The sequence below is a fragment of the Desmodus rotundus genome, chromosome 3, assembly GCF_022682495.2.
Source record: "Desmodus rotundus isolate HL8 chromosome 3, HLdesRot8A.1, whole genome shotgun sequence".
Lineage (NCBI taxonomy): Eukaryota > Metazoa > Chordata > Mammalia > Chiroptera > Phyllostomidae > Desmodus > Desmodus rotundus.
The window spans coordinates 141058558-141083167 of NC_071389.1; the positions used below are offsets into that span (position 1 = coordinate 141058558).

The window sequence follows — 24610 nt, forward strand, 5'->3', positions numbered from 1 at the left end:
AAATAAAAGTATTTAATAATGTGTACTTAATTTATCTTAGTGTTGGCTCAGGACTAGGATAATCTCACTGAAAAGTTTTCAAAGGAGCTCCATATGATTTATCCCAAAGTTGATTAAGATCTGACCTCCAAAGTAATTATTTTCAAGGCTAAAATAGATTCTTTATTACAAATAAGGAATGAATATTTTCTTAGGAGTACACAATTTCTATCCTCCCTTTCCCTACATGAGAGTCTTGAATTGTTAGTTTGCGATTTGGGGAAAAATCCTTTAATTTAAATTATAGCTACATAGCAAATACCCTAAAAAAAGTAGTTAGGTATAAAATATGTTTATTATTTAATAGCTTTTCTTTGTCTTTTAGTTAAAATGCAGTGTGCTAGTTGCAAAAATTATTCAAATATGATAGAAATTCATGAAGTAAAAAGGAAAAATTTTCCCTCTGCATTGTGGGCTCTCTTCTTTGTCTGGCTGCTCCTCCCCATCTCATATTCCTCAAATTTCCCAGATGGAAAAATAATTTTTTTACGATTTTGTGTGGATCCTTCCCAATTTTTTTTAATACTTTCACAAACACATAAAATAGACATATGTTATTAAATTTGATAATACTATTTATGCTACTTTTTAAACTTGAAACTACTTTTCATTTTGTCTTTCAGTCCTGCCTTAATTTTGGTGTTTGCCATTGGATCTTTGGGTTTGATTTTTGCATTGACTTTAAACAGACATAAACATCCCCTTAACCTATACCTGCTTTTTGGATTTGTGAGTACTTTGACAATTATCTGTCCCTTTAACATTTATTACTGAGTTTTAAATTTATTTACTTAATTGAATGTATATACGTATAATAGTAGCAGAACAAAATTAATGAGATTTTTAAAAATTTGAATATTTTAGGAAATTTTCTGTAATCTCTTAGTCTGTAAAAATTTTTAAACTTTGTCAGTTTCAAAAGTTTTTTCTGTGTTACGATGTAGTGGAAAAAATAATGAATTGGAATCATGACCGCCAAATATCTAGAATGTTTGCCACTATCTGGTTATGTGATATATGACAGGGCATGTACCTAAGTTTTCTCATATGTAAAATGAAAATATTAAAGTAGATTATCCTTGTGATACTTTCTACCCCTAATATTCTGTGCTTTTCTTGGGAAAAAATTTATACTGTGGCCTTCATTTCATAGGCCTTAAATTGAAATCTTTATGCCTGCCTCCTCAATATTACTTTTATCTTATTACACTGTTCTTTTAAAGGACCATTTTGTTCAATTGATGTGCTTTACTAACTTTTTTCAAAATCATTGTTGGGGGAACTCAAGTTTAAGTCATGTTTGTTGAGATACTTGTGAAAATTAAAATCCAAACTACTACTTACAAAAACTCAGCCTTAGAATATGACCAGAATAAGTTGGTAAGGCTCAAGTTATATATTTTGAAAATTATTTTTCCCATTCTCATATCCAGTGTGACTTGGGTTCTGACTTAAAAATTTATATCAAAACATTCCAAACTAATGTTAAGAATATTTATAGTCAAGTAAGATTGAAAATGCTGTTCATCAGATTAAACTGCGTTAAACTAAAGAAAGTTTAGGAATTCTGGTAAGTTTTTGTTAATATGATGAAATAAAAGCTCATGACTTTGGAAATTTCTGTTATAAGAAAGGTTATTCATTTAAATCTTAGGCTCTTCTGTTCGCCAGGTATCAACACTCTAACTCAAGTTATCACTAGTAGCAGGGAGTTGATTTTAAGGATATAAGGAATATCTTGGGAACCTACCAACCCACCCATAAGGCCTCAAGGAAAAAAGGAACTAGCAGGAAGGTTCTAGAAATGATGCTGTTGTAGTATATTCAACAGCAAGAGTTTGTGGTCTTCTCTTCCTTCTTCCATTACATTTCTTCTCTATTGTGCAGCTGTCCTCACACAGAGTTTTCCCCTCTGCTGTCTTTGGTTTTAACATGGCTTATTGTGGGCGCTCGCATGATTCATGAGTGTTTTAGCTTAGCTCCTGCTACCATTGCTTTATTCTCTGAGTTTAGATTTCTAAGTGAGAAAGAATCTGATTGGTACAGCTAATTAATGGCACAGGTCAGAGCCAATATGAGTTGACAGCCCCTGGGTTAGATGCCAACTCCTGTCCCAATCAGCAAAGATAGAAAGAGGAAGTAGAAAAAGAAACGGCATCATGTAGAGTTCCTCTTCAATTCTACATATAGGCAGTCTGCTTTCAGAAAGACTCTTAGTTGATTTCTCTGTGAGCCAACGGTATGGACCAGCATTTGCCCAGCAGGGAGAGGACCCACTAGAAAAGCATCAGCCAAATGCTTATGGGCAAGATATAGTTACTTACTGCTACAACTATTGATCATTTAGCTACAACTAGGTAAAAATGGTTTAACAAATAAGGAAGTATGTAAAATGCATTTCTGATTACTCAGAGACCTCTGATACTAGGTTATTTTGTCCTGCTCTACCAAAATAGGAAGGAGATGGGTCTCACTTTGCCTTAGGAGGTGTGTATGTATGTATGTGTATATGAATGTGTGTGTATGCACATTTAAAAAAGGGCGTTATTTTGTGATGGTATATTGTCCTAGTTTTACCTTTTCTCCTGTTTATATTGTTCTTTTCCCTTCTGATACTTGAGCATGGTAGGATTTCTCACCTTAAATCATGTCACAAATATCTAGAATGTTGCCCAGAAAAAATATTTCTGTCATCTTTTGCTACTACGTCTCTGACACTATCAACAACAAACATAACAAAATGTGTCAGTGGCATTATTGCCTCCACATTACAATTTCTAATACCATTTTTGCTGTGGTTCTAATGATTTCTTGATTTCAGGTAGCAAAGGTTTATAGGGAATGCTTCTATGTATCATACAGCCACTGCTGTTACTTCTGGCTTTGCTTTTATGATAAGGTCTATCAGATGGTTGATTTAAAAAAATTAACTAGAGTAAGCATATAAAACAAGATACAGATATATAATTAAGGGGAAAAAGAAGCTAGAGGTTAAAGCTCAATATTCCTAAATCTTTTGTTTAGGATCAGAGTTCAGCTACTTCTGACATGGCTTGAACAAGATGGCTTATTTCTCTTTTGTGTAAAAAATATGAATGTTTAGTGGAGTTGTCAGGGGCCCAGGTACCCGCTATGGTTCAGCTATTCCTAGCGTGGTATGTTATAAGATGTGCACCACTGTATCTATTCCATCCAGTTATGTGTTAAAATGAGAAAAGGAAGGGGAAAACTTCTTTGTTTTCAGAAGTTGTACACATCTCTACTCACATGCTGTTGGCTAGAACATAGTCCTGTGGTCAGATTTAGCTGTAAAGGATACTGAAAAATATACTGTTTAATCTTAGCAACTGTGTGTCCAGGTAAAAATTTTTTTACTAAGGAAGAAAGACAGAATATTTTGAGCTAGTTTTAAGAATCTGCCACATCAGAGTGCTATCTATACATTTAATATTAAACTAAGAACTAGTGATTCAATATAAATATTTAATATTGCTGAGTTTGAGTGAGATAGTTTTTATAAATGTCCACATGATTTGCAATTTCATTTTTATTTATATTACACAGAGAAAATAAAGTTTTCTGTGTTATTTCCATAATCTTCTTATAAATATGAAAAATATAGTTAGAGTTTAAGGAGTGATGGGATCACAATTAGAATCTAAATATTCTCACTCAATATATTGAGGTCTCATTTTCATTATGGTGGGCTTATCTGTCCCATATACCTCAAAAGGCTGCTCTGCAGCTAAAATGAGATCATGCATATGGAATCACACTGAACTAGAAATGGGAACCATGTACATGACATAGTTCATTTTGCATGAATTTATGTAATTTCAATTTTTTTTCTCTTAGACACTGTTGGAAGCTCTGACTGTGGCCTTTGTTGGTAAGCCATAATTGTGCTTCTGTATGTTACGCTTTCTTTTTTTTTTTTAATTTGGAAACTTTATTTTATTTTTAATTTATTTCTTAAAGATTCTATTTATTTATTTTTAGAGAGAGGGGAAGGTAGGGAGAAAGAGAGGGAGAAGTACATCAGTGCGTGGTTACCTCTCACGCACCCCCTGCTGGGGACCTGGCCTGCAACCCAGGCATGTGCCCTGACTGGGAATGGAACCGGTGACCCTTTGGTTTGCAGGCCGACACTCAATCCACTGAGCCACACCAGCCAGGGCTACACTTACTTTTTAATGTAGATAAATATGCTGGGTAAAAAGATATTTGGGGCTAAATCTTAACATCATGGATTATTATATTTCAAAAAGATGGCATAGGATAAAGAATTTCTAAAATATAAGTAAAAATTAAACATTTAAACTTTCCATTGTTCAGCTGAGCATAGAAGAAGTGGAAAAGAATTAGAAAAACAATAGGAATGGAAAACAATATTCAGTTGTGTTTATCCATTTATAAAAATAAGACAACCATAGCTCATCTTTTCCCTAATTTAAAGAGATCTTAGAGGAGCTGATAACATGTTTTGAGTCATGTACTTTCATCACAGCTCAGCCTCTTAAATGCCTGCATCAAACTGTGCTTTATATTATATCCTTATATTTTATCAAAACACAAAAAAGCTAGTAATTTCTGTTTTGTATTTGGTGTTAAATATGTGTTTGAAAGGAAGTGTTTTATAATTACTTGATGTACCCTATGTAATGCCTCAAATATTTCATGATTTGTTAACAATTTAAAACATTCTGATTGTCTCAAAATGTTTAATCTGGAGAATCAAAAGGGTCAGCATTAACTATTACTGTCAGTAAATTGTTAACCCTTATGGTTAATATAGCTATCTATTTTATCAGTACTTTTTAAATCTTTCTTTGCCAGTTTATTGAATCTATGTATTCCACCTCTTTTTATAAGTGAATCAGAATATAAGAAAATAATAACTACTAAAATAAATAGGATTGAAATTTCACACCACAGGAAGTATTATTAATATTTATTTATTGTTAGCATTGTTACCTATTATGTATTATTGTTATTATCAAGTCTAGCTCTGCCCTCCTTGACTCCCACCATTTGTAAGGGATGTAGAAAAGAGATTTATTTCACGGTTATTAGAACTGGGGTAGAAATACATAGGTGGGATAATTTGAGAACATCATTTTCCTGATTATTAAAATATCTTTCCACATAATCATATACTGAAATTACTGACAAGAAGCAAAGTGATTTCATGTTTTATCTTTCTGCATTCACCTTCCTAATCCTGTAATGGCATAAAAAGAATTCTAATAATGCAGCACTTAGAATAGAAAGAACTTGGATAATTAATCCCTGACAAATTAAAAATAACTTAAATGATTTTGGGTTCAAAGCAGTTAACTTCCTTTAAAGAGGTTATAATTTATCATTCTCTTAAAATGTTAAGCAGTTGCATTGCATTAGTCATAGTAAATCCAGAAGATCATTCTAAAGTTATGGAAGGAAATTTGGTGTACAATGTACTCTGAGATACTGCAGATTTGGATATAAAGCCAATAGTGGTTGGTTTCGGTTCTCTGCAGGGTTGGTGAATGGCAGACAATGCCAAATAGCCCCAGTATTTTTCTTGCCCAATTTCTTTGATTTGGGCTGATGAACTTGGTGTGGTTAACCAGGTGATTGCTAGAACTGCTGTATGCTATCCAGGAATTCCCAGCCAGCTACAGTACCCAGAATCATCCCTATTGATATCTAAGCCATAATGGATAATCACCACAGATAAACTGCAGCTAGAACAGGGATTGAGTGAGAATCATTCCACCATATCCCTAAAACTCCTAACTGGCTAGCTGTGTAATCTCTGGTCATTTCTTTAATTTCATAATAATGTGACTTCCTTATTTTGTATTTGGAGCCTATTTATTGTCTTATGGGTGTGGTTTTACTGTACCAATCAAAATTCAAGGCTGAATAAGGAGTCTTTTCATAATTGTTTTTATTGCCAAGTAGCACAGTTAAAAGCATGTAAGTCCCAGGAAAAGCTGTTTTACATTATATTTATATGAATGTTTAATTAGTATTTTTAAATTTTACAGTTACTTTCTATGATGTGTATATTATTCTGCAAGCTTTTGTACTGACGACTGCAGTATTTCTTGGTTTGACTATGTATACTCTACAATCTAAGAAAGATTTCAGCAAATTTGGAGCAGGGTAAGTTACATACTCATGGCTATGATAGATACCTTTAATATTATAGGTAGTTTTGAGAGAAGTGCTATACTGTTAGCTTTGAATACTGTCTTTTAAAGTGGAGCATAATGAAAGGTCATCTCTTCTGAGTTCCAGGACCTGGCCCTACTCTCCCAGAACATCCAAGGACATGAAAAGTGGCTTTGAATCATTTCCTTCCCCTCTATCTTGAAAGGGAAGTAAATGCCAAAAAAAAAAAAAAAATCAGGTTTCCCGAGAGTCTAGGCTTGTGTTCTTTTATGAATGGTATGGAATTTACCTATATTATTTAGGTCTTTGTCTTAACATAAATGTTACCAAAACCATCCACATCTTTGTGGTAAAAAAGCAAGAGTTTGGAAGTGTCTGCATGACACTTAAAATCTTTTGATCCATTCGATTAACCTGTATCTTTCTTGAAACTAATCGATTCATGGAATGATCTTTTTTATATTACGATAATGGTACTTTGTTGCCCTCACTTGTTAAGAATGAATACTCTTTAAGCTCACCCTGGCTTCCTGTTGGCAAATAATCAGGCAACCATTTTCTGTTCTTTTTCCTGTTACAACACTAAAAATTTACAAAAGTGTAGTCTTGCAAAACTTTCTTTCCTTCCCCCTTTTTTCCCTGGTTATCCAAATTACCAGAAATCTCTGCTGGGATGAAATATAGTTGGTTAGGCAACACTGATAAGTGTGCAAGATGCATATAGTTTTATTAAAATGGAGTTTGAATTAGGGGCAGGCAGCATTTTTTAACTCCTTACTGGGGGGGAGGTGCTTCATACATATCTGCGGCTCTGTACTACGAAAGATTTGCTCTTTGCTTCTTCCCATCCCAGTCTCTAACTGACCTAACCAACTAGAACTCCTTCCTGGTACTGGGTTGGCCAAAAAGTCCATAATTTTTTTTTGTAAATTAGAAGACACATTTTTCATTTTCACCAATAACTTCATTGATTGGATATTTTGAGTATGTCAGTTATCTTCCGCAAGGTATAATATTGATTGTTCTCAATTAATGTCTCGATTTGACTGTTATCAACTTCAACTGGTCTACCAACCACCGTGGAACTTCGTCCAGCAAGAAATATCCAGCATGAAACTTCACAAACCACTTTTGACACATTCGATCAGTCATAGCACCTTTTCCATACACTGCACAAATCCTTTTTGCATTTCAGTTGCCTTTTTACCTTTCTTGAAATAATACAGCATAATATGCTGAAAATGTTGCATATTTTCTCCCATCTTCAATATTAAAATAGCTACACAAAAATTCACCGGTTTTGGTGTTTTTTTAAAAATGCATGCTGATATGACAGCTGTCACAGCACAATCTAACAAAATTGTTGTAGTGAAGTTAAAGACAACTAGGCGTTACTAGAGCCATCTTACGGAAAAAAAATTTTTCCGTAAGATAGAGTGTAAGTTGGATAGAATTTTTTGGCCAACCCAAGAAATAATCTCCCCTGTATTTCAGTCTCTTCATAATATATTCTTTCTTTTTTCTTATCTCAGATGAAACTTAATTCCTCCCTGAGAACTATTCTCTAGCTGTTCATTCTCCCACACCCTATGTAGCTTCGGGTGGTGGTGGGGATTAGTGTTGAAAACTGCTAGCATTTCTTGGTGCCACTTTTCATTATTCCTTCAGCATAACAGAAATTCATTACTTAAGGCTTATGCTTTCTGGTGATACACTTCCTACCCTTCCTCATTACTGTCATTGATCCCTTTTTTGGTCAAGCCTCCCTCTTTTTTTAAAGACCTTAGCATTAAACTACATGTTAGGCCTATCCATCAGCTTTGCCTCTCAATATCTCTGGACCTCTTCTACTGCAGCAACTTTCATTTCCCTGCCATGGCCACTTTGTGGACCTTGCCATCACTAGGGATTGTTCCATTGGTGAAATCTTAAATGCCAGTGCCCCACTTTCTTTCTTCAACCTTCTATCCTTCTAGCTCTCTCATTTCTTTACTTTCACAACACCATTCTACAGTGATAGTCCTACTGTTACTGTCATAATACACTGTCCTTCATCTCAGACCCAGGAGTCTCATGTGTTCTACTATTAGCATCGACACAATTGTGCCAGGCTAACTCATCAGCTTCTAAGGTAAAATCTCAGATGATCTGCAGTTCTTAATCTCACTTTCCCGTACTTCTTTGTGCAGAAGCTGTGGAGTTTCCCTAGGGTTTAAGTATAAAAAAGCAAGTCCTGATTCCCTTTCAATCTTGAAGGATCTATGCTATGAGGTGGTAAGACACTTCATTCTAACTTAGGTGTGCCAGATGTATCCAGACAAGTTTTGTGGCCATTCCACCAAGAGAGCTGAGGACTGGAATCTCAACATACCCTCAGTTCACTACACTCAATTATAATACGTATATTTAATTTATTTAGTTCTGTTGCTAAAGAACATATTTTATATGATTTTAGTCCATGTGCATTTACTGAGATTCATTTTATAGTATCTTGGTTCATATCCTTTATGTACTAGAAGGTGTATATTTTGCTGTTGAATGACAGAAAAATGTCAAATAGATCAAACTGCTTGATAGTATTGTTCAAGTCTTATGTATGCTTACTTATTTTCTGCCCACTTATTCTATCAATGTAAAAGTGGTACTGAATTCTTCAGCTGCAAGTGTGGACTGGTTATGTTCTCCTATTAGTTCTATGACTTTACTTCATGACGTGCTCTCTTTTTAGATGCATAAACATTTAGGACTGCTATGTCCTTTTTTTGGTATATGTGTCTTAGCATTTCACAGATGTTAATGCTTACTAAGTAACCTAACACTGGGTTCCCATGGGCATAATAACCTCTGCACAGTGTCAATGCAAAGAAACCATCAGCCAAGTTTAATTTTAACTAAGTCCACAGTTCTTTTTTTAAATTAAAAAAAAATATTTTTTATTGTTCAATTATAGTTGTCCCCATTTTCCCCCATTACTCTCCCCTGCCCTGCCCACTGCCTCCTCATACAATAATCCTCCTCCCCACCCCCCACTTTGTCCTTGTCCACAGGTCCTTTATACATATTCCTTGACTTGACCCGTCCCCTTCTCCCCCCCCCCCCCCCCCCCCCCCGTTATCCACCTCCCAACTCCCCCATGGTCACTGTCAGTTTGTTTTTCCTTTTAATGACCACTTCACCATTATGAAGGGGCTATCTCTGGCAATATCCTTGCCCTAAAATCTGCTTTGTTAATGTAGCTACCCTGGCTTTCTTTTGATTGTGTTAGCATGGTATATCTTTTTGTTTGTCCTATCTGTTCCCTGATCCTTTTTCCTCTTCCCTTCTATTCTTTTGGATTGAGTGTTTGATTCTATTTATCTACTTTGTGGTTAATAGCTATAGCTCTTTTAAATATAATCTGCTCTAGGTTTTACAGTGTACATGTTTACATTATCATAGTCTACCTTCAAATAACATACCATTTCATGTATAGTGTACCTATAGCTGCTCTCCCCTACCTTTGTACCATAACTTTTTGTTCTACATATTATAAACCTCATAATAGTTATTAATTTTGCTTTAAACATTACATTATCTTTTTAAAAGATATGAAAAATAGATGATGCTTTTATGTTCATCCACATATTTACCATTTCTATTCTCCAATTCTTTGTGTAGACCTAATTTCCATCAAATATTTTCCTTCTGCCTTTGGGATTTCCTTTTAACACATCTTGTGGTGCTGGTCTGGTCTCAGCTTTTGTATGTTTGAAAAAAATCTTTATTTTACTTTTGTTTTTGAAAGTTATTTATTTTTTGTTCTTAAAGATGTCACTCCCCTGCATTCTGGCTTGTGTAGTTTCAGACAAGAAGTCTGCTATCTTTCCTTTATTCCTTTGTACATGTTTTTATAGAGAGAGGGGAAAAGAAGGAGAAAGAGGGAGAAACATCAATGTGTGGTTGCCTCTTGCACACCCCCTAACTGGATACCTAGCCAGCAACCCAGGCATTGTCCTGTCTGGGAATCGAACCAGCGACCCTTTGGTTTGCAGTCCGCACTCAATCCACTGAGCTACACCAGCCAGGGAATTTTTTTTTTTTTAAATCTTCTAGCTGTCTTTAAGATTTTCTCAGTTATTTGATTAATATTTTCAGCAATTTGATTATGATATTCCTGGAGGGGGGAGGGTTTCTGCTTCTGGATATATCAGTTTAAACTTTTCATCGACTTTGGAACATTTTTGGCCATTGTTTCTTCAAATAGTTTTATGTTCCCCTTTTTCCTTTCCGTTGAGACTCCAATGACACATATGTTAGAATTCTTAATGTTGTTCCACAGTTCACTGATGCTTTGTTCATTTTTTTTCTAGTAGTTTTCTCTCTGTGATTTACTTTGGTTAGTTTCTGCAGCTATAATCACGTTCAATAATCTTTTCTTTCTCAGTGTCTAATCCACTATTAATACGAGTCAGAGTATTTCTCATTTGACATACTGTATTTTTTAGTCTATAGAAATTCAGTTCAGTTTGTAGTTTTTAACTATATTTCTTTCATTTCTCTCATGCTGATACTTTCCTCTACATCCGTGAACATATGGAATATATTTTTAATGTCATTGTCTACTAATTCTATTTTTGTGTCACTCTAAATTTGTTTCTATTTTTTAGTGTATATATTTCTGTATGTATATATAAGTGGTATCAAAATTTTAACAATGGCAAATTTATGTACATAATTAATTTCTATAATACATTAGAATAAAATAGAGAATACATTTGGGAACTTTAAATGGATATGCATATTCACAGAATAATTTGTTATTTGGTTTAAAGTGCAATTTTTATTTGTTCATGTAAATATTTTCTAGAAGTTTTATAGATTTCTGTTAAATTAAAATACTTCTAATGTATTTCTACTTAAATCAATATTTTCTTTGCATTTCATTTGAAACCTTTAGAAATTGACACTCTTAACTAGTTTTGTATACCATTTAAACAAATGTTGAATAGACAGCTGTTCTTTCGATTTCTGGTTATTCTACAGTATTCATTGTATGTTTGTGAGTTCTTACATTTAAATTATTCTTTGACAAATATCAGGATGGATTTATTTCTTGAGAAAATATTGAATGGGTTTACAAAGGTTTTTTGTAAGGAACAATATTCTAAATTATTAATATTGTTTTTATAGACTGTTTGCTGTTTTGTGGATTCTTTGTTTGTCAGGAATCTTGAAGGTGAGTTGTTTTAGAATAGTAATTTCAAATATAATTCTTGCCATGCCAGTATAAATAATCTCAAAAAGCTTTGTAAGGTATATCTTATGATAGGACACTTAGTTATAATTATCTGAAATATCTGTATATAGAGTGATTATAAAATTATCTTTTGAAAAATCAAGGTCTTACGTTAACATCATTGATTGAAAAAAAGATGAACAAATGAGTTAAATTACACAGAAAGAGGCCTTCATTTGTAATTGCTAACCTCCAAGTGGCACATGTAATTATGAAAAAAAACTTTAATATCTGTGATGCTATTGTTCAAAGTCAAATGGATAATTTAATAGGGGACTATCCATTGATTCATCCATTCATTCTTTCATCCAACAGAAGCCAGAGTGGACCTTCTTTGCCTTTCTCTGCTTTTAACATTTGTATTCAAAGTTGTACAGCATTATTAAATATATATGTAGCATATGTAACTTAAGAGCAAGTAACTTAAGCATTTAATAGGGTTCTTTAATACAAACATACTATTTTAATCTCTTGCCTACAGTTATTTTTTTATAGTGAGACGATGGAATTGGTCATGGCTGCTGTAGGAGCCCTTCTTTTCTGCGGATTCATCATCTATGACACACACTCACTGATGCATAGGCTGTCACCTGAAGAGTATGTATTAGCTTCCATCAACCTCTACTTGGATATCATCAATCTGTTCCTTCACCTCTTGCGGTTTTTGGAAGCAGTTAATAAAAAGTGATTGAGAGCAGTATGTAGAAACTATTTCATTCATAAAAAGTGACTGAAAGTGGGATATAGAAACTGACTCATTAATAATACTTTATTACTGACTCAGTGATAAAGTTAGAGACATAATTGACTATTAAATACTTTCATTAATTTATTGTATGCTCTGTACTTCGGAGCTATTACTATAATACAGCAGGTCCTTGGATAATGTCATTTCATTCAGCGTTATTTCATTATAATGTTGATGAGAAAAAAAAATCCATTCCCAGTCAGGGCCACTGTTGGTGTGACGTTTGAAAATTCTCCCTATGTCTGCATGAGCGTTCTCTGGGTACCCTGGTTTCCTTTCACATCCCGAAGATGTACACGTTTGGTGAACTACATGTCTCTGTTGCCCCAATCTGAGTGAGTGGGGGTACGCGTGTGCTTCCTGAGCCCTGAGCTGTGAGTAGGCTCCGCTACCCACCACCCTAAACTAGAGAAGTGGGTCGCAAAATAATGGTCTTACTTGTTTTTATTGATCTTTCTTAAATTTATAACTCACATTTATTTCAATGTTTAATATTACAAGTGTTTTGGGTCTTTATTTAAAAGTTTGGTATGCTTTTGTGACCAGAAATATGCCTACAGTAAAACTGGCATTGTTATATATGTTGTTTTGCTTAAAGTTGCAGTTTCCAAGAACCTATTGATGACATTAAATGAGGATTTACTGTATAATAATATAATATAATATATATAAAATGTAATATAACATCACTATAGCTATATTACTATTATGACAGTAATTATATGTAAAATATAACATAAATTAAATATATAATTACTAGTTTATATAATAGTAACATAAATCTTACTATCCTTTATGGTATCTCATTTCTAAATCCTTGATTTAGAATCTCAGGTATAAGGGGTATCAAAAATCTTAAAAATATTTTTAATCCTGAACTTGCCATACATACATAGATTGTTCATTTGCAATTCAAAAGTAATTTCATGAGATTAGATTACAAATATCAATTTATCTTTGTCTAATGGCTTTACCTAAATTTTCTTTTAAGTTACAGTAGATTTGATTGATTTTAAAGTACTTGTGTCCTTACCAATATAAATTATAAATCTCCTTTTACAAGGAGATTTTAATGTTATTTAGAAAAGAAATATTATAAAAGATAAATTCAAAAGAGAATTACTCATATTAAAATGAGAAGTCTGCTTGAAAGTCAGAAATTTTGACATAGAATTTGACATTATTAGTTTTCTTGAGTACAGGTTTCATTTTAAAATTATAGCAGTGAGCTAAGGGCCAGTGAAACTGTGGCAAATTCCCTCATTGTATTAGTTTGTTAGGGCTGCCACAACAAAGTTCTACAGACCAGGTGGCTTAATCAGAAATTTATTTTCTTCATTCTGAAGGCTAGAAATCCAAAATCAAAGTGTTGGCAGGGCTGGTTTCTCTGAGGCCTCTCTTTTGTCTTGTAGATAGGTGGTCATATTCTCCCTGTGCCTTCACATGGTCTTCTCTCTGTACTTGTGTGTGTCTAGATTTCTTCTTGGAAGGATGCCATCATTGGATTAGGGCCCCCTAGTGACCTCATTTTGCCTTAATTACCTGCTTAGGACCCTAGCTCCAAGTATAGTCACATTGTGAGATACTGGGGGTTAGTACTTTGCAGTGGTCTGATCTGAATGTTTGTGTCCCACAAAATTCATATGTTGAAAGCCAATGCCCAGTGTGATGGTTTCAGGAGGTACAGCTTTGGGATGTGATTAGGTCAGGAAGGTAGAGCTTTTAGGAATGGAATTAGTAAAAAAAGAGACCCTGTGGAGATCTCTTACCCCTTCTCCCATGTGAACTTACAGTGAAAAGACATGTAGTCTGTGAACCAGGAAGAGGGCCTTTACCAGAGATCAAAGCTGCTGGCACCTTGATCTTGATCTTTCCTACCTCCAGAATTGTGAGACATAAATTTCTGTTGTTTATAAATTACCCAGTCTCTACTAGTTTGTTATGGCAGCCCTAATAGACTAAGATAGACTTCCTCATATGAATTGGGGGGTGAGGGCACAACTCAGTCCATAACACTCACTAAGCATGATTTTTTTCCAGCTGTCAAGTTGAAATAAATTAGTAATATGGAGCTCTGGCAGGGTGGCTTAGTTGGCTGAAGCATCATCCATGCACCAAAAGGTCTCATGTTCAGTCCTCACTCAAGGCATGTACAAAGGCAACTGATCGATGTCTCCCTCCCTGCTCCCTTCCTTCTTTCCTCCCTCCTTTCCCGCCTTCCTTCCTCCTTTTTTTTCTCTCTCCCCATCCCCCACCCTTCCTCTATCTTTAAAATCAATAAACATATCCTCTGGTGAGGATTAAAAAAACTTAGAAAAAATTTAGTAGTATGTAATTAGCTTCTAGTAAGTTTTAGATGTAAATTTGACCATCATTATCAATTAATTAGTCATTGAATACTTAATTGCATTAATGCTGTACTTAAGTTTAACACAGCATAGTGGGTAAGAGCATCTAGATTAGAATCATTGCTATGCAATTAACTGATGTGGCCTTTGGCAAGTTATTTATCCTTCCATACTTAGGTTTTCTGTATCATCTTTATAATGGGTATAATAGTACCTACCTTATTGGCTGATACATGAATTAAGTGAGATAGATATAGCATATAAACTAAGAGCTTAGTTAATGTCAACTGCTATTATTAATTTTTTCAGTTCAAAGGCAGAATGTACTGAATTAGAAATAAAGATACTAAATAAGCAAAAGCAGATTTGACATTTCAAAAATGTAAAACAATGCTACTGTTCTCAGTAAATTATTTCTTGGTTTGGGAAATACAATTTTTTAAACAAAAATGTAGACATGTAATTATTCTTTTTAAAATGACAAATTTTCAATTATTTTAATTTTTGGTATGACAAATATTGTAATTTCTAAGAGTGTAAAGAGATCATAAGACCAATAAGTTTGGAAACCTCTGGTATAGACTTGGAGTGGTGAACACAAAACACAGTATACAGATGATGTGTTGCACAAGTGTGTACCTGAAACCTGTATAACTTTGTTAACGAGTGGCACCCCAATAAAGTTAATAAAGAGAAAAAAACACTGGTGTAGAGTATTATACTTTATAAATGAACGGTAGTTATTCATACATTCTTCTGTCACTGAATTTTATACGGTTCCTCCTTTTTTACCATCATACTCAGGCCTGCTCTGTACGTCCCTATAATGTGTACCAGTATGCACAGATAAGAGAGTTTGCCCAGGAAAGAAACATACCTGTGAGCAGAATTACTGGATAAAAGTGTGTGCAACTTCAATTTTTTACATCAAGCGAAGGTGAAAATATGCAGACTCCAGACATCATAAAAAATGTGGAATTAGCAGGACTTAGCATGACAGGCAACTCTGATGCAAGGTATAAAATGTAGTCAGAGATAGGAAGAAAACTAGGAAAAAGCAGTTTTGGAGAACTGTTTCCACTGAGTGTAACTTGGGGGAAGAGGTACAGCAGCCTGTCTATCTGCCTCCATTTCTTCTGACACCTAGCTTCGATCCACTTGATGCATTGGCCATCAGTGGTGTCAGCAGCCAGCTGTGGACCTTTTGGAGTAGCTGGGAACTTAGGTTCTTTTTGCTTGTTCTTTTCATGTAGGAGTGTCCAACCTGTGGTCCCTGGGCCGCATGCGGCTCAGGATGGCTGCGAATGCAGCCCAACACAAAATCGTAAATTTACTTAAAACATGAGATATTTTTGTGATTATGTTTTGCAATGTAGTTAATGTGTGGCCTAAGAAAACTCTTCTTCCAGTGTGGTCCAAGATGCCAAAAAATTAGTCACCCCTCGGTAGAGCTTTGTCTTGAAGTTCCCATCATCTAGGGCCTGGGTAACATGGAGTCACCCTCTGAACCCCAGAAGTCTTCCTGGTTTTTATTCAGTGATTACACAGATCAGGGCTTCCATGGAAGAGGCCTGACTGCAGGGGCCCCACTGGCTGGTGTCCATAGTGTTAGTACTCCATTTAAATGGAGAAGCAGCCCACTTCTTGTCAGGTACCCAATTGTGCTTCCAATCCCACAGGCTCCATCCAGCTCTGTGAGGGAGAAAGAAGCAATGTCCAATTTAGTCCTTAAGCCTTGTACCTCCATTAGGGGTTAAAGTTTCCTGAAGACTGTGATTTGGTTTCCTTCATCTTTGTATACCCAGCATTGTGCCTATCACAGAGTACATACCCAAATGTTTGATGGAGGGAATGAATTAGGGATTTTTAAATATACCATGGCCATTTATTCTGTTAGAACAGCTTTTATACAGACCGCTGATGAACTTAGGTTAAAACGGTTTTTTCAATAATACAGTCTAAAATTCAGCTTTTTAAAGCATTAGTAATGCTGAATTATGGCATATATTTAACACCAAGACATTATCATAAGTCTTTTTTACTCTTTTCTGATGCCAAATGTCTATTCAAAAGCCTTGGCCTAGTATATTAAGCAAGGTGCAGTCAATTTGGATTAGCTAAAAGTGAGCTTTCTCAAATTTAAAATGCAGTGTGAACATTTATTTTTGGAAGAAGTGGCTATGTTCTAATATGTGGTTAACTTGTAAAATAGAAACTCACTTGCTCTATAAGAATTTAATCTATTTAAAGAAAGTAGGTCTCTCTGGCATGCTTTTTTATATATGTATGTTAGCTCTTTTCAGCTGTTAAGAAAAATTCACTACATTCTGAGTTTACTAATTTCCATATGATGCAAGGTTTCCAAAAGGACACCGATTTTACAGAGAAAAGGTACCCACAAATTGTCTTAGTAAGAACTCTATTAACAACCAGGCAGGAATCTACGAGGCCATCTGACAGATGATTCATTTCCTTCTTTTTAATCTTGTAAGTCTCTAAGAAACACCACTGACAAATAGTACTGTGCTTTGTTTGAATTGTAATGTAAAAAGGATGAGTTACCAAGAATTGAGCTCATATCACCTACCTAGGGATCAGTTAGGTTGTATTAGCTTCTTTCAATGGACAAGGATATCCAGGCTCTGAGACATTAATTATTCACCAATATCACAAGGAAGTGTTGGAGTCAAAAATACATCACAGATCTGTCTGGTTACATATTAGGAACACACGTAAAATAATTAAAAGCACTGGTGGTGTTTGTGACCAACGTGACCATCATCACCTAAGACAGCTATCCTAAGTTTAAAACTGTTTGGCATACATTAATAATTAGCCAGGTAAATATTGGTTAAACCGAATTAGTTTGATCATTTTACCCTTTGAACTTCTCTTTTGGATGGGAAAGGCTTTTTTGTTTTGGTTATATATACCTCTTCTTTGAGGTATAACTGACATAACAATAAATTGCACATACTTAAAGTGTACAATTTGATAAGTTTTGGCAGATGCACAGATCCATGAGACCCTCACCCAGAATGGGAAAACGTACGTAATTAAGGGATGCAGTAAAGATCTCAATTCGGCCTCTCGGTCTAAGGAAATCCATTAGAATTGTTTGAACGCGAGAGCTAAAGGTGGGCTCTGAGCTCCCTACCTGACAGGCTGGGTCAGCTGGACCAAGTCACTCCTTGAATTAAAATCTCAGGGCTACCCCGGCCACACTCAGGAAGCGCGCCGGGCTGGCCCCCAACCTCCGCTGGGATTCTCTTCCGCATTCTTCAAATTCAACTTGGCAACTTGTTTGGGAGGAGCCAGACTCCAAAGTCTGCACACGCTCCAAAGGCAGGAAGCGCGTCAGCGCCGAATTCCAGAAGACGCCACCTCTAGGCTCGCCGCGACTTCTGGCTCCCGGCGTGCAATGCGCCGGGGGGGGCGGGAGAGAGTGGACCGGGGAGGCCGGAAGACGGAAGTGAGGAGGCTTCCGGTCGTCGTAAGTGTGGGCTGAGTGGTGACCCTTTTCGGGTGAGTTGGTGTCCAGTGGGGCGTGGGTCTTGCTCCTTGATTCTAGCCTCTCATAGAGAAACTTGTCTGTAGAAACTTGTGCCGTAGAGAAACCTGGTCCATCACTGGACAAGCGTGAACCCGGCCCAGAGAGACAAGCCTTACTTGAGGGCGAGGGTCTCGTGGCCTTGGTGGCTGCACTTGGGCTTCTCCGTGCTCTCTGCGAATTGAAGTCCTCCCTTCATCTTCCTTCTCGCTCAGGTTAACCTCGACCCTCCGGGTTGCTTAACGAAACCCTTCTAATCCCGCCGCTTACAGGGCTTGGGTTGTACACAAGACGACAGTGAGTTTGTTATTGCTGGCGTCCAAAAAGAGATAGTCATTAATTCAACAAATTTTTATTTAGCTTTTGCTGTATATATTCAAAGAGCTATGTATTGGGAGATCTAAAGGCGAAAGACCTAGTGGAGCTCACAGCCCACCGGGGTTGACAGGAAATAAATAATTTCAGACTGTAGCACATATTGAAAAGGAAGGAAGAGGATGAAAGCATGGAGAATAAAAGGAGGGGAGCTTATGGGGTCAGAGAAGGCCTTTCTGACCTATTGAAGGAGCAAGGCTTGAAAAGATCAGTTCTCAGGAACAGGGAAACAAATGTGAAGTGGACATAGTTTGGACTCCCCCCACCCATCCCTTCCCAGTCATGTCTTAATGATTTCTATATAACTGCATTATTGACAAACATAAATCCATCAACACAATTAAGATAATGTTGTAAATCACTCAAAAATTTCCTTCTAAACCCTGTTTAATCACTGTTATCCCTTCCTTCCCACCCCTCATCACATCCCCACTCTCCCCGCATTGTCACCAGTTGGAGTCTTTTCCTATGTAATTGGTTCCTGGGGGTGAGATGGAGCATGAGGTGAGACAGTTGAAGGAGGCAGGGGGTCAGGTCACAAATAACTTTGTAGTTCTTGAATATATTGATAGGAGGTGGGAAGTCATCAAAGAAAGGCAATCATGTGCTCTAAGTTTTTAAAAGCTCACACTAACCACTTTGTGGAGGATCTGGGGCTGGGAATAAGGGATGGGAAGAAAGCAAGAGTGGAAACAGTCAAGTTTAAAAAGCTAAAGTGACTTGAGGTGGTGGATAATGATGACTTAGGTGGGTGTCCTGTAGAGTGAAATCAGGATTTGGGGGGAAATTAAATTTTTGCACCTTGTATGGAAACTCCAGAAACTTTCAGAATTGGCTTCACTTTCAGCCGGTGACTGTGGGAGTTTGATTTGGTATTCTTAATTCTTTAACGGCTGTATGTAGCCGTGTTGATCCTCACATAAGTTGCACATTAAGCCATCATAAATCAAGAGCAATAAAGAGTCTTCTATTTGTTTGTGTTTTGTAGAGATACCTTTTGATCTGGTTTTCCAAGCATTTGCCCCTTTTTGATAGCAAATACTTGCTTTTGAATATGTATCTTTGTTAACTTTCCAGATAAAAAAATGGCTAAAAGCTTACGGAGTAAGTGGAAAAGGAAGATGCGTGCTGAAAAGAGAAAAAAGAATGCCCCAAAGGAACTTAGCCGACTAAAGAGTATTCTTAAAGTAGATACTGATGTTTTAATGAAAGATGTTCAAGAGATAGCAACCGTGGTGGTGGCCAAACATTCTGAAGTGAAAACCCAGTGTGTGGGGAAAGATGAAAAAGGTGAGTTTATGTGCTTCCTTTAAGAAAAATTGTTTCTTGTGACTTTTTTCTTTCTTCCTTTCTCCCTGTCTTTGATTCATTCCCACACATGCTTTCTTACAAACCTCCCACCATGCCCACATGATTCTTTGGAGGCTTATAGTGCTACTGGAGATTTTACGTTAAACTACTGTATAGTCAGTTCATGTGAACAGGTATGTTTTCATATGCAGAGTGGGCCTTTGATGCCTGCACAATAGCCTAAATGTCTCAGAAATAGACGTGCTTCAGGAGTAGACAAACCTGGATGCCATCGGTGGAAGGTACACAACTCAGTCAAAGACTAGGCAGGATAAAAGTAGGCCTTTCTTCATTTCACCCCTTGCAAAAACTAGTTCCCTTTCTAAGAGTTCTATGCCTTTATATTATTATCCTAAAAATCAGTATTTCCTTGTATTTGATTTTGACAGACAGGTTTTAGGGACCTCCAAATTTTAATCATAGTCTAAAGTTGGAGGGTGTACATAATAGTTTCAATACAGGGAAAGACTCACTGGTTTTCACATGGTTAATGCACCACTTTGGCAGCAAAATAAATACCACCTTCTGGCTCTTTTTTATAATGCTACTGGGAACATTTATGCACTAGTTTTTGTTTGTATATCTGTTTTTAGTTCTTTGGGATATATAATTATGCATGGAATTGCTGGGTCATGTGATACTCCGTGTTTACTGTTTTCTCTCTCAGTCACACCATTTCACATTCCTACCAACTATCTACAGAGGTTCCAGTTCTTTCGTGTTCTTGCTAGTACTTGTTATTTTCCATGTTTTAAATTTTTATTTATTTTTTTCTCCTCACTTGAGGGCAATTTTTTTTATTGCTTTTAGAGAGGAAGGGAGAGATACATGGATGCGAGAGAGAAGTATTGACTGCTTGCCTCCCATATGCGCGCAGACTAGGGAACAAACCCGCAAACTAGGCATGTGCCCTCACTGGGATTTGAACCCACATCTTTTGGTTATGAGACAATACTCCAACCAACTGATCCACACCAGCCAGGGCTCCTTTTTTTTTTTTTTTTTTTTTTTTTGTTTTGTTTTAGTATTGTCCCTTCCCACTGGGTGGGAAGTGGTATATCATGGTTTTGATTTGCATTCCCCCAGTGACTAATGATGTTGAGCTTCTTTTCATTGTATGTCGGTCATTTGTGTATTTGGAGAAAGATCTATTCAAGTTCTTTGCCCCTTTTTTTAATTGGATTGTTTGTCTTTTTGCTGTTAAGTCGTAATTTTTTTTTATAAGCTTCAAACTGATTTTATTGCAGTGGGTTAATCAAAACATTTTTAATATTTACTTATATATATATAGTTTCAAAGTTATATATTCTGCATACTAGTTGCCCATTCACTCTCAAGTCTCTTGGATTTATCCTCTAATTTTATTTTCTCTCCTGTTTTCTTTGTTATACTTTGTGATTTTTTGAACTTTATCATCTAGTTCTTGTGTTGTTACTTGGTTTTGTATATTTTTAATTTCTAAAATTCTTTTTTTTAGTAGGCTGTGGTTATTTATAGATTTGTTCCTTTTCTGTTATCACTGAGGGTATTAATTACAGTTTCTTTTACAGATTTTGATCTTTTCTATGCATTGTTTATCTTTCTTTTTGGGTTCTCCTCCTCCCTTCCATTACTTTGTCTCTTTCTTATTGGAGGCTTTTCTCCGATGTCTGGTGATCACTACTTGTTTATATTGAAAGGTAATGCACTAAAATGTTGGTTGGGTGGAAACTTGTGGAGAGGGGGCAAGGTGTGAAGTAGAGCTTATCACCTGCTGGACTTGCAGAATGATTGGGTTGGCCCTGGAAAGTTTTGTTGTGGGAGAACTCTCAAAACCTATAGGTCTTTTCTGTCATCTCCTGCCTGGGGGAATGCCTGGCAGCCCTCATGTTTGGAGTATTTCAAGAACTGAATGGGATGGAACTGAGGTTGGAGGGGTCTCCACATTTAGTAATCTACCTGTTTTCAACATGGTTCCTCATCTCTGCCCTCAAATTTATGTGTCCCCTTATACTCTTTCAACTACCCACTTAATTTCTTAAGCCACAAACTTTGACGTTACCTTCAATCCCTCTTTCCTTTATCTCTGACATCTACACCATTAGCACATCCTGAGTATCTCCAAAACACATCGAAAATCTATCCACTTTTCTCATTTATGCTTTCACTGTAATCATCATCTCTTGGCTGAACTATGATAGCCTTTTTGCTTCTAAGTTCTCGTTCCTTTCTGATTCATTTCAGCCTATCAATCAGTGTGACCTTTTTTAGAATATAAATCAAATCTTATCATTATCTTACTTAAAACACTACATTGTCTTTTCATGTGCTTACCAGAGTCTACCATGTCCTACTTAATGTGATTCTGGTACAGAGAGATGCAGAACCACTCTAAAAAACTGCATACCATAGGCCGAAGTTTGCTTTGTTATTCTCCTCAACAGACTATTTTAAACCTCGTGAGAGGAAAGAGGATATTTGGACCACTATATCCCTAGAACCTAGAATAACACCCAGAATAATCATTGAATAATGAGTTATTGAATGGCTAATATGTACCAGGCACTATTCCAGCTACTGTGGAAGCAGAGATGCATATCAGAGAAATGGCTTTCGTTCTAGTGGAGTTTACACTGTTTTGGAGGAGAGAGAAATAAACCAGATAAATGAATTAATACAGTGTCAGATGGTTGAGATCATGGAAGACCTTCTGTACCCCGGTCAGTTCCCAGGGAGGGACATTCTGGGCATGTCCTCCGCAATAAATAAGATTGGTGGTGGATGTGCCATAGCATGGTTGCACTGAGCTTCCTGCCGCGTCTCCTGTTAGTAGAGCTGAGTCTCTAGGAGAACTGGATCTCTGTGTGTTATCTGGATAGAAAAACATGGTAGGATATATCCAGTTCTTCTCTATTTTCCGTCCATCTCTGTCATATAAAGCCTCTACTTTCTGCTACTCCACCTCTTCCAACTTCACATCATTAGAAGTGGCCATTCACTCCTAATTACCTCATTTACTTCTAAGGCCTGTCCAGTAGAAATGTGGGTACATTTCTTACTGGCTCAACTATCTTATTTAGCTCAAGAATGCACTTAATTTAAGAATTGTAATTCACATTGACTCAGAACCATATACTTATCCCTAACGCAGTAACTCAAATTCACACATCCTAAATGGTCCCTGTTTAACCTTTATTATTCCAAAGGACAGCCATGACAGCGTTCTTTAGAAGGTTTCTTAGTGACTAAATATATGATGTCTCTTTCCTCACAAATACTTTTTGTGTCCTTCATGGTTGTAGGAACACACAGTAGCATGTATGTGATTTCACTGAATGTGTCGTAAGGGGTTTTCAGTGTGTGAGTCAAAGTGCTATACACAAATAAGAGATTTTTTTCTTTTGTAGTTTTGGACCACTTTCACTTCTGACGTTCTCGTTGCATTAATATGCTTTTTTACAGGGTGGTTTTTTCATTCAGGAGTATTAATAGTTTTTCCTTTTTTTTTTTTTTTTTTTAATTCAGATGACATGAAAATGGAGACTGATATTAAGAGAAACAAAAAGAGTCTTCTAGACCAGCACGGACAGTACCCCATATGGATGAACCAGAGGCAGAGGAAAAGGCTGAAGGCAAAGCGAGAGAAAGGGAAGGGGAAAAGAAAAACAAAAGCAGTGAAGGCGGCTAAGGGCTTGGCCTGGTAGATTTTTAAAAATGTGAAACGTGGCACATGGGACAGATCTTTGATTAGAATGTATACACTGATTTCAGCTTCTACCAAATGAAAACTTTGTTTCCATATTTTAACTGGGCCTTTTTCTTCAGTTCAAACTCAACATAACTCCTTAAATTTGTTTTGGAAACTTGAATAAAATATTTTCTTTGATGAGTGAAAGCTATTGATATTTTAATTGGATGCTGTTTGGTATGTAAGGATTATGAGACATCAAAATTCTATTGTATTAATGCAGTTGTGGCTGTTTTGGTATTAGTAAAGATACATGATACACTAACCCAGATATAAAGAAAACTAATTACATGGTGTTATTTTAAAATACAATGTCAGTGGATCTTAAAAGTAGTACTTGAGTTTTGATTTTATATAATTTATAATAAAATATTTTGTTTAGGTTTTGAATATCTTTTCTTTCATTTATCCTTAAGATATTCTAGTAGTAATGACCATATTCTTCTTTTAAATCTTTATATAGAATATTAACATGCACAAGTTTAGTACGATCCATCTTTTAAGGAGATTAGACACCCTGGTGCCTGGTTTGATGTTTGTCAGTCTTTATATCATGTAGCCTAATATAATGCAACATTTCTCAAAATCAGTTTTTCCAGATTGGTAAAAAAATACTTCTCACGGTCACATCATTTTGGGAAATGCTACATACTTGAAGATACACAAACAGTATTTACTTAGTACTTAGTATTGTATTATAGAGACCTAGCAATAAGGAAACTTGTTTAACTTTGTTTGAAACTAGTATTCAGTAGAATAGAATACACTGTTGGAAATGTTGGTAAAGTATTTTAAACTTCGCATTCCCTCTGAAATTTCACTGTAATCATATTAACCATCACTTTACATTCATTGGAACAACAGATATTTATTTTGAGTCCCTGCTGTGTGCCAGGGACTTTTCCAGGTGCTGGGGCACAGGGAACCACACAAGGTGTCCTTATGGGCGTCGGCTCAGAAGAGGCTGTTTACGTCAGAGGAAACCCAAGTTAAAAGTGAGATCTGTTACCGTAAGTCAGTCAGTCGTCAGGACACAAAT

At 36.0% G+C, this 24610-nt stretch overlaps 3 protein-coding genes across 4 annotated transcripts in view; 2 read left to right on the plus strand and 1 right to left on the minus strand.

Annotated features, from left to right (window-relative positions):
- The window catches only part of TMBIM4 (transmembrane BAX inhibitor motif containing 4), a 28760-nt gene extending 13488 nt beyond the window's left edge, over window positions 1-15272 (plus strand). Inside the window, exons 3-7 of the mRNA XM_024576204.4 lie at window positions 663-768; window positions 3895-3928; window positions 6072-6189; window positions 11368-11413; window positions 11955-15272. Coding sequence (XP_024431972.1) covers window positions 663-768; window positions 3895-3928; window positions 6072-6189; window positions 11368-11413; window positions 11955-12161 — 511 coding nt within the window. The 3' untranslated portion in view covers window positions 12162-15272. The remainder of the gene's footprint in view (window positions 1-662; window positions 769-3894; window positions 3929-6071; window positions 6190-11367; window positions 11414-11954) is intronic.
- The window catches only part of IRAK3 (interleukin 1 receptor associated kinase 3), a 99639-nt gene extending 81657 nt beyond the window's left edge, over window positions 1-17982 (minus strand). For both annotated transcript variants that reach the window (XM_053921201.2, XM_053921200.2), the window contains exon 1: window positions 17727-17982. The gene's annotated coding sequence lies outside the window, so the exon portion shown is untranslated. The remainder of the gene's footprint in view (window positions 1-17726) is intronic.
- A 14-nt stretch (window positions 17983-17996) lies between these two features.
- LLPH (LLP homolog, long-term synaptic facilitation factor) lies at window positions 17997-23961 on the plus strand. The gene is made up of 3 exons (XM_024576206.4): window positions 17997-18094; window positions 19572-19784; window positions 23349-23961. Exons 2-3 carry the CDS (start codon window positions 19580-19582, stop codon window positions 23525-23527), a joined length of 384 nt encoding a protein of 127 aa, XP_024431974.1. The 5' UTR covers window positions 17997-18094; window positions 19572-19579; the 3' UTR covers window positions 23528-23961.
- The last annotated feature ends 649 nt before the right edge of the window (window positions 23962-24610 follow it).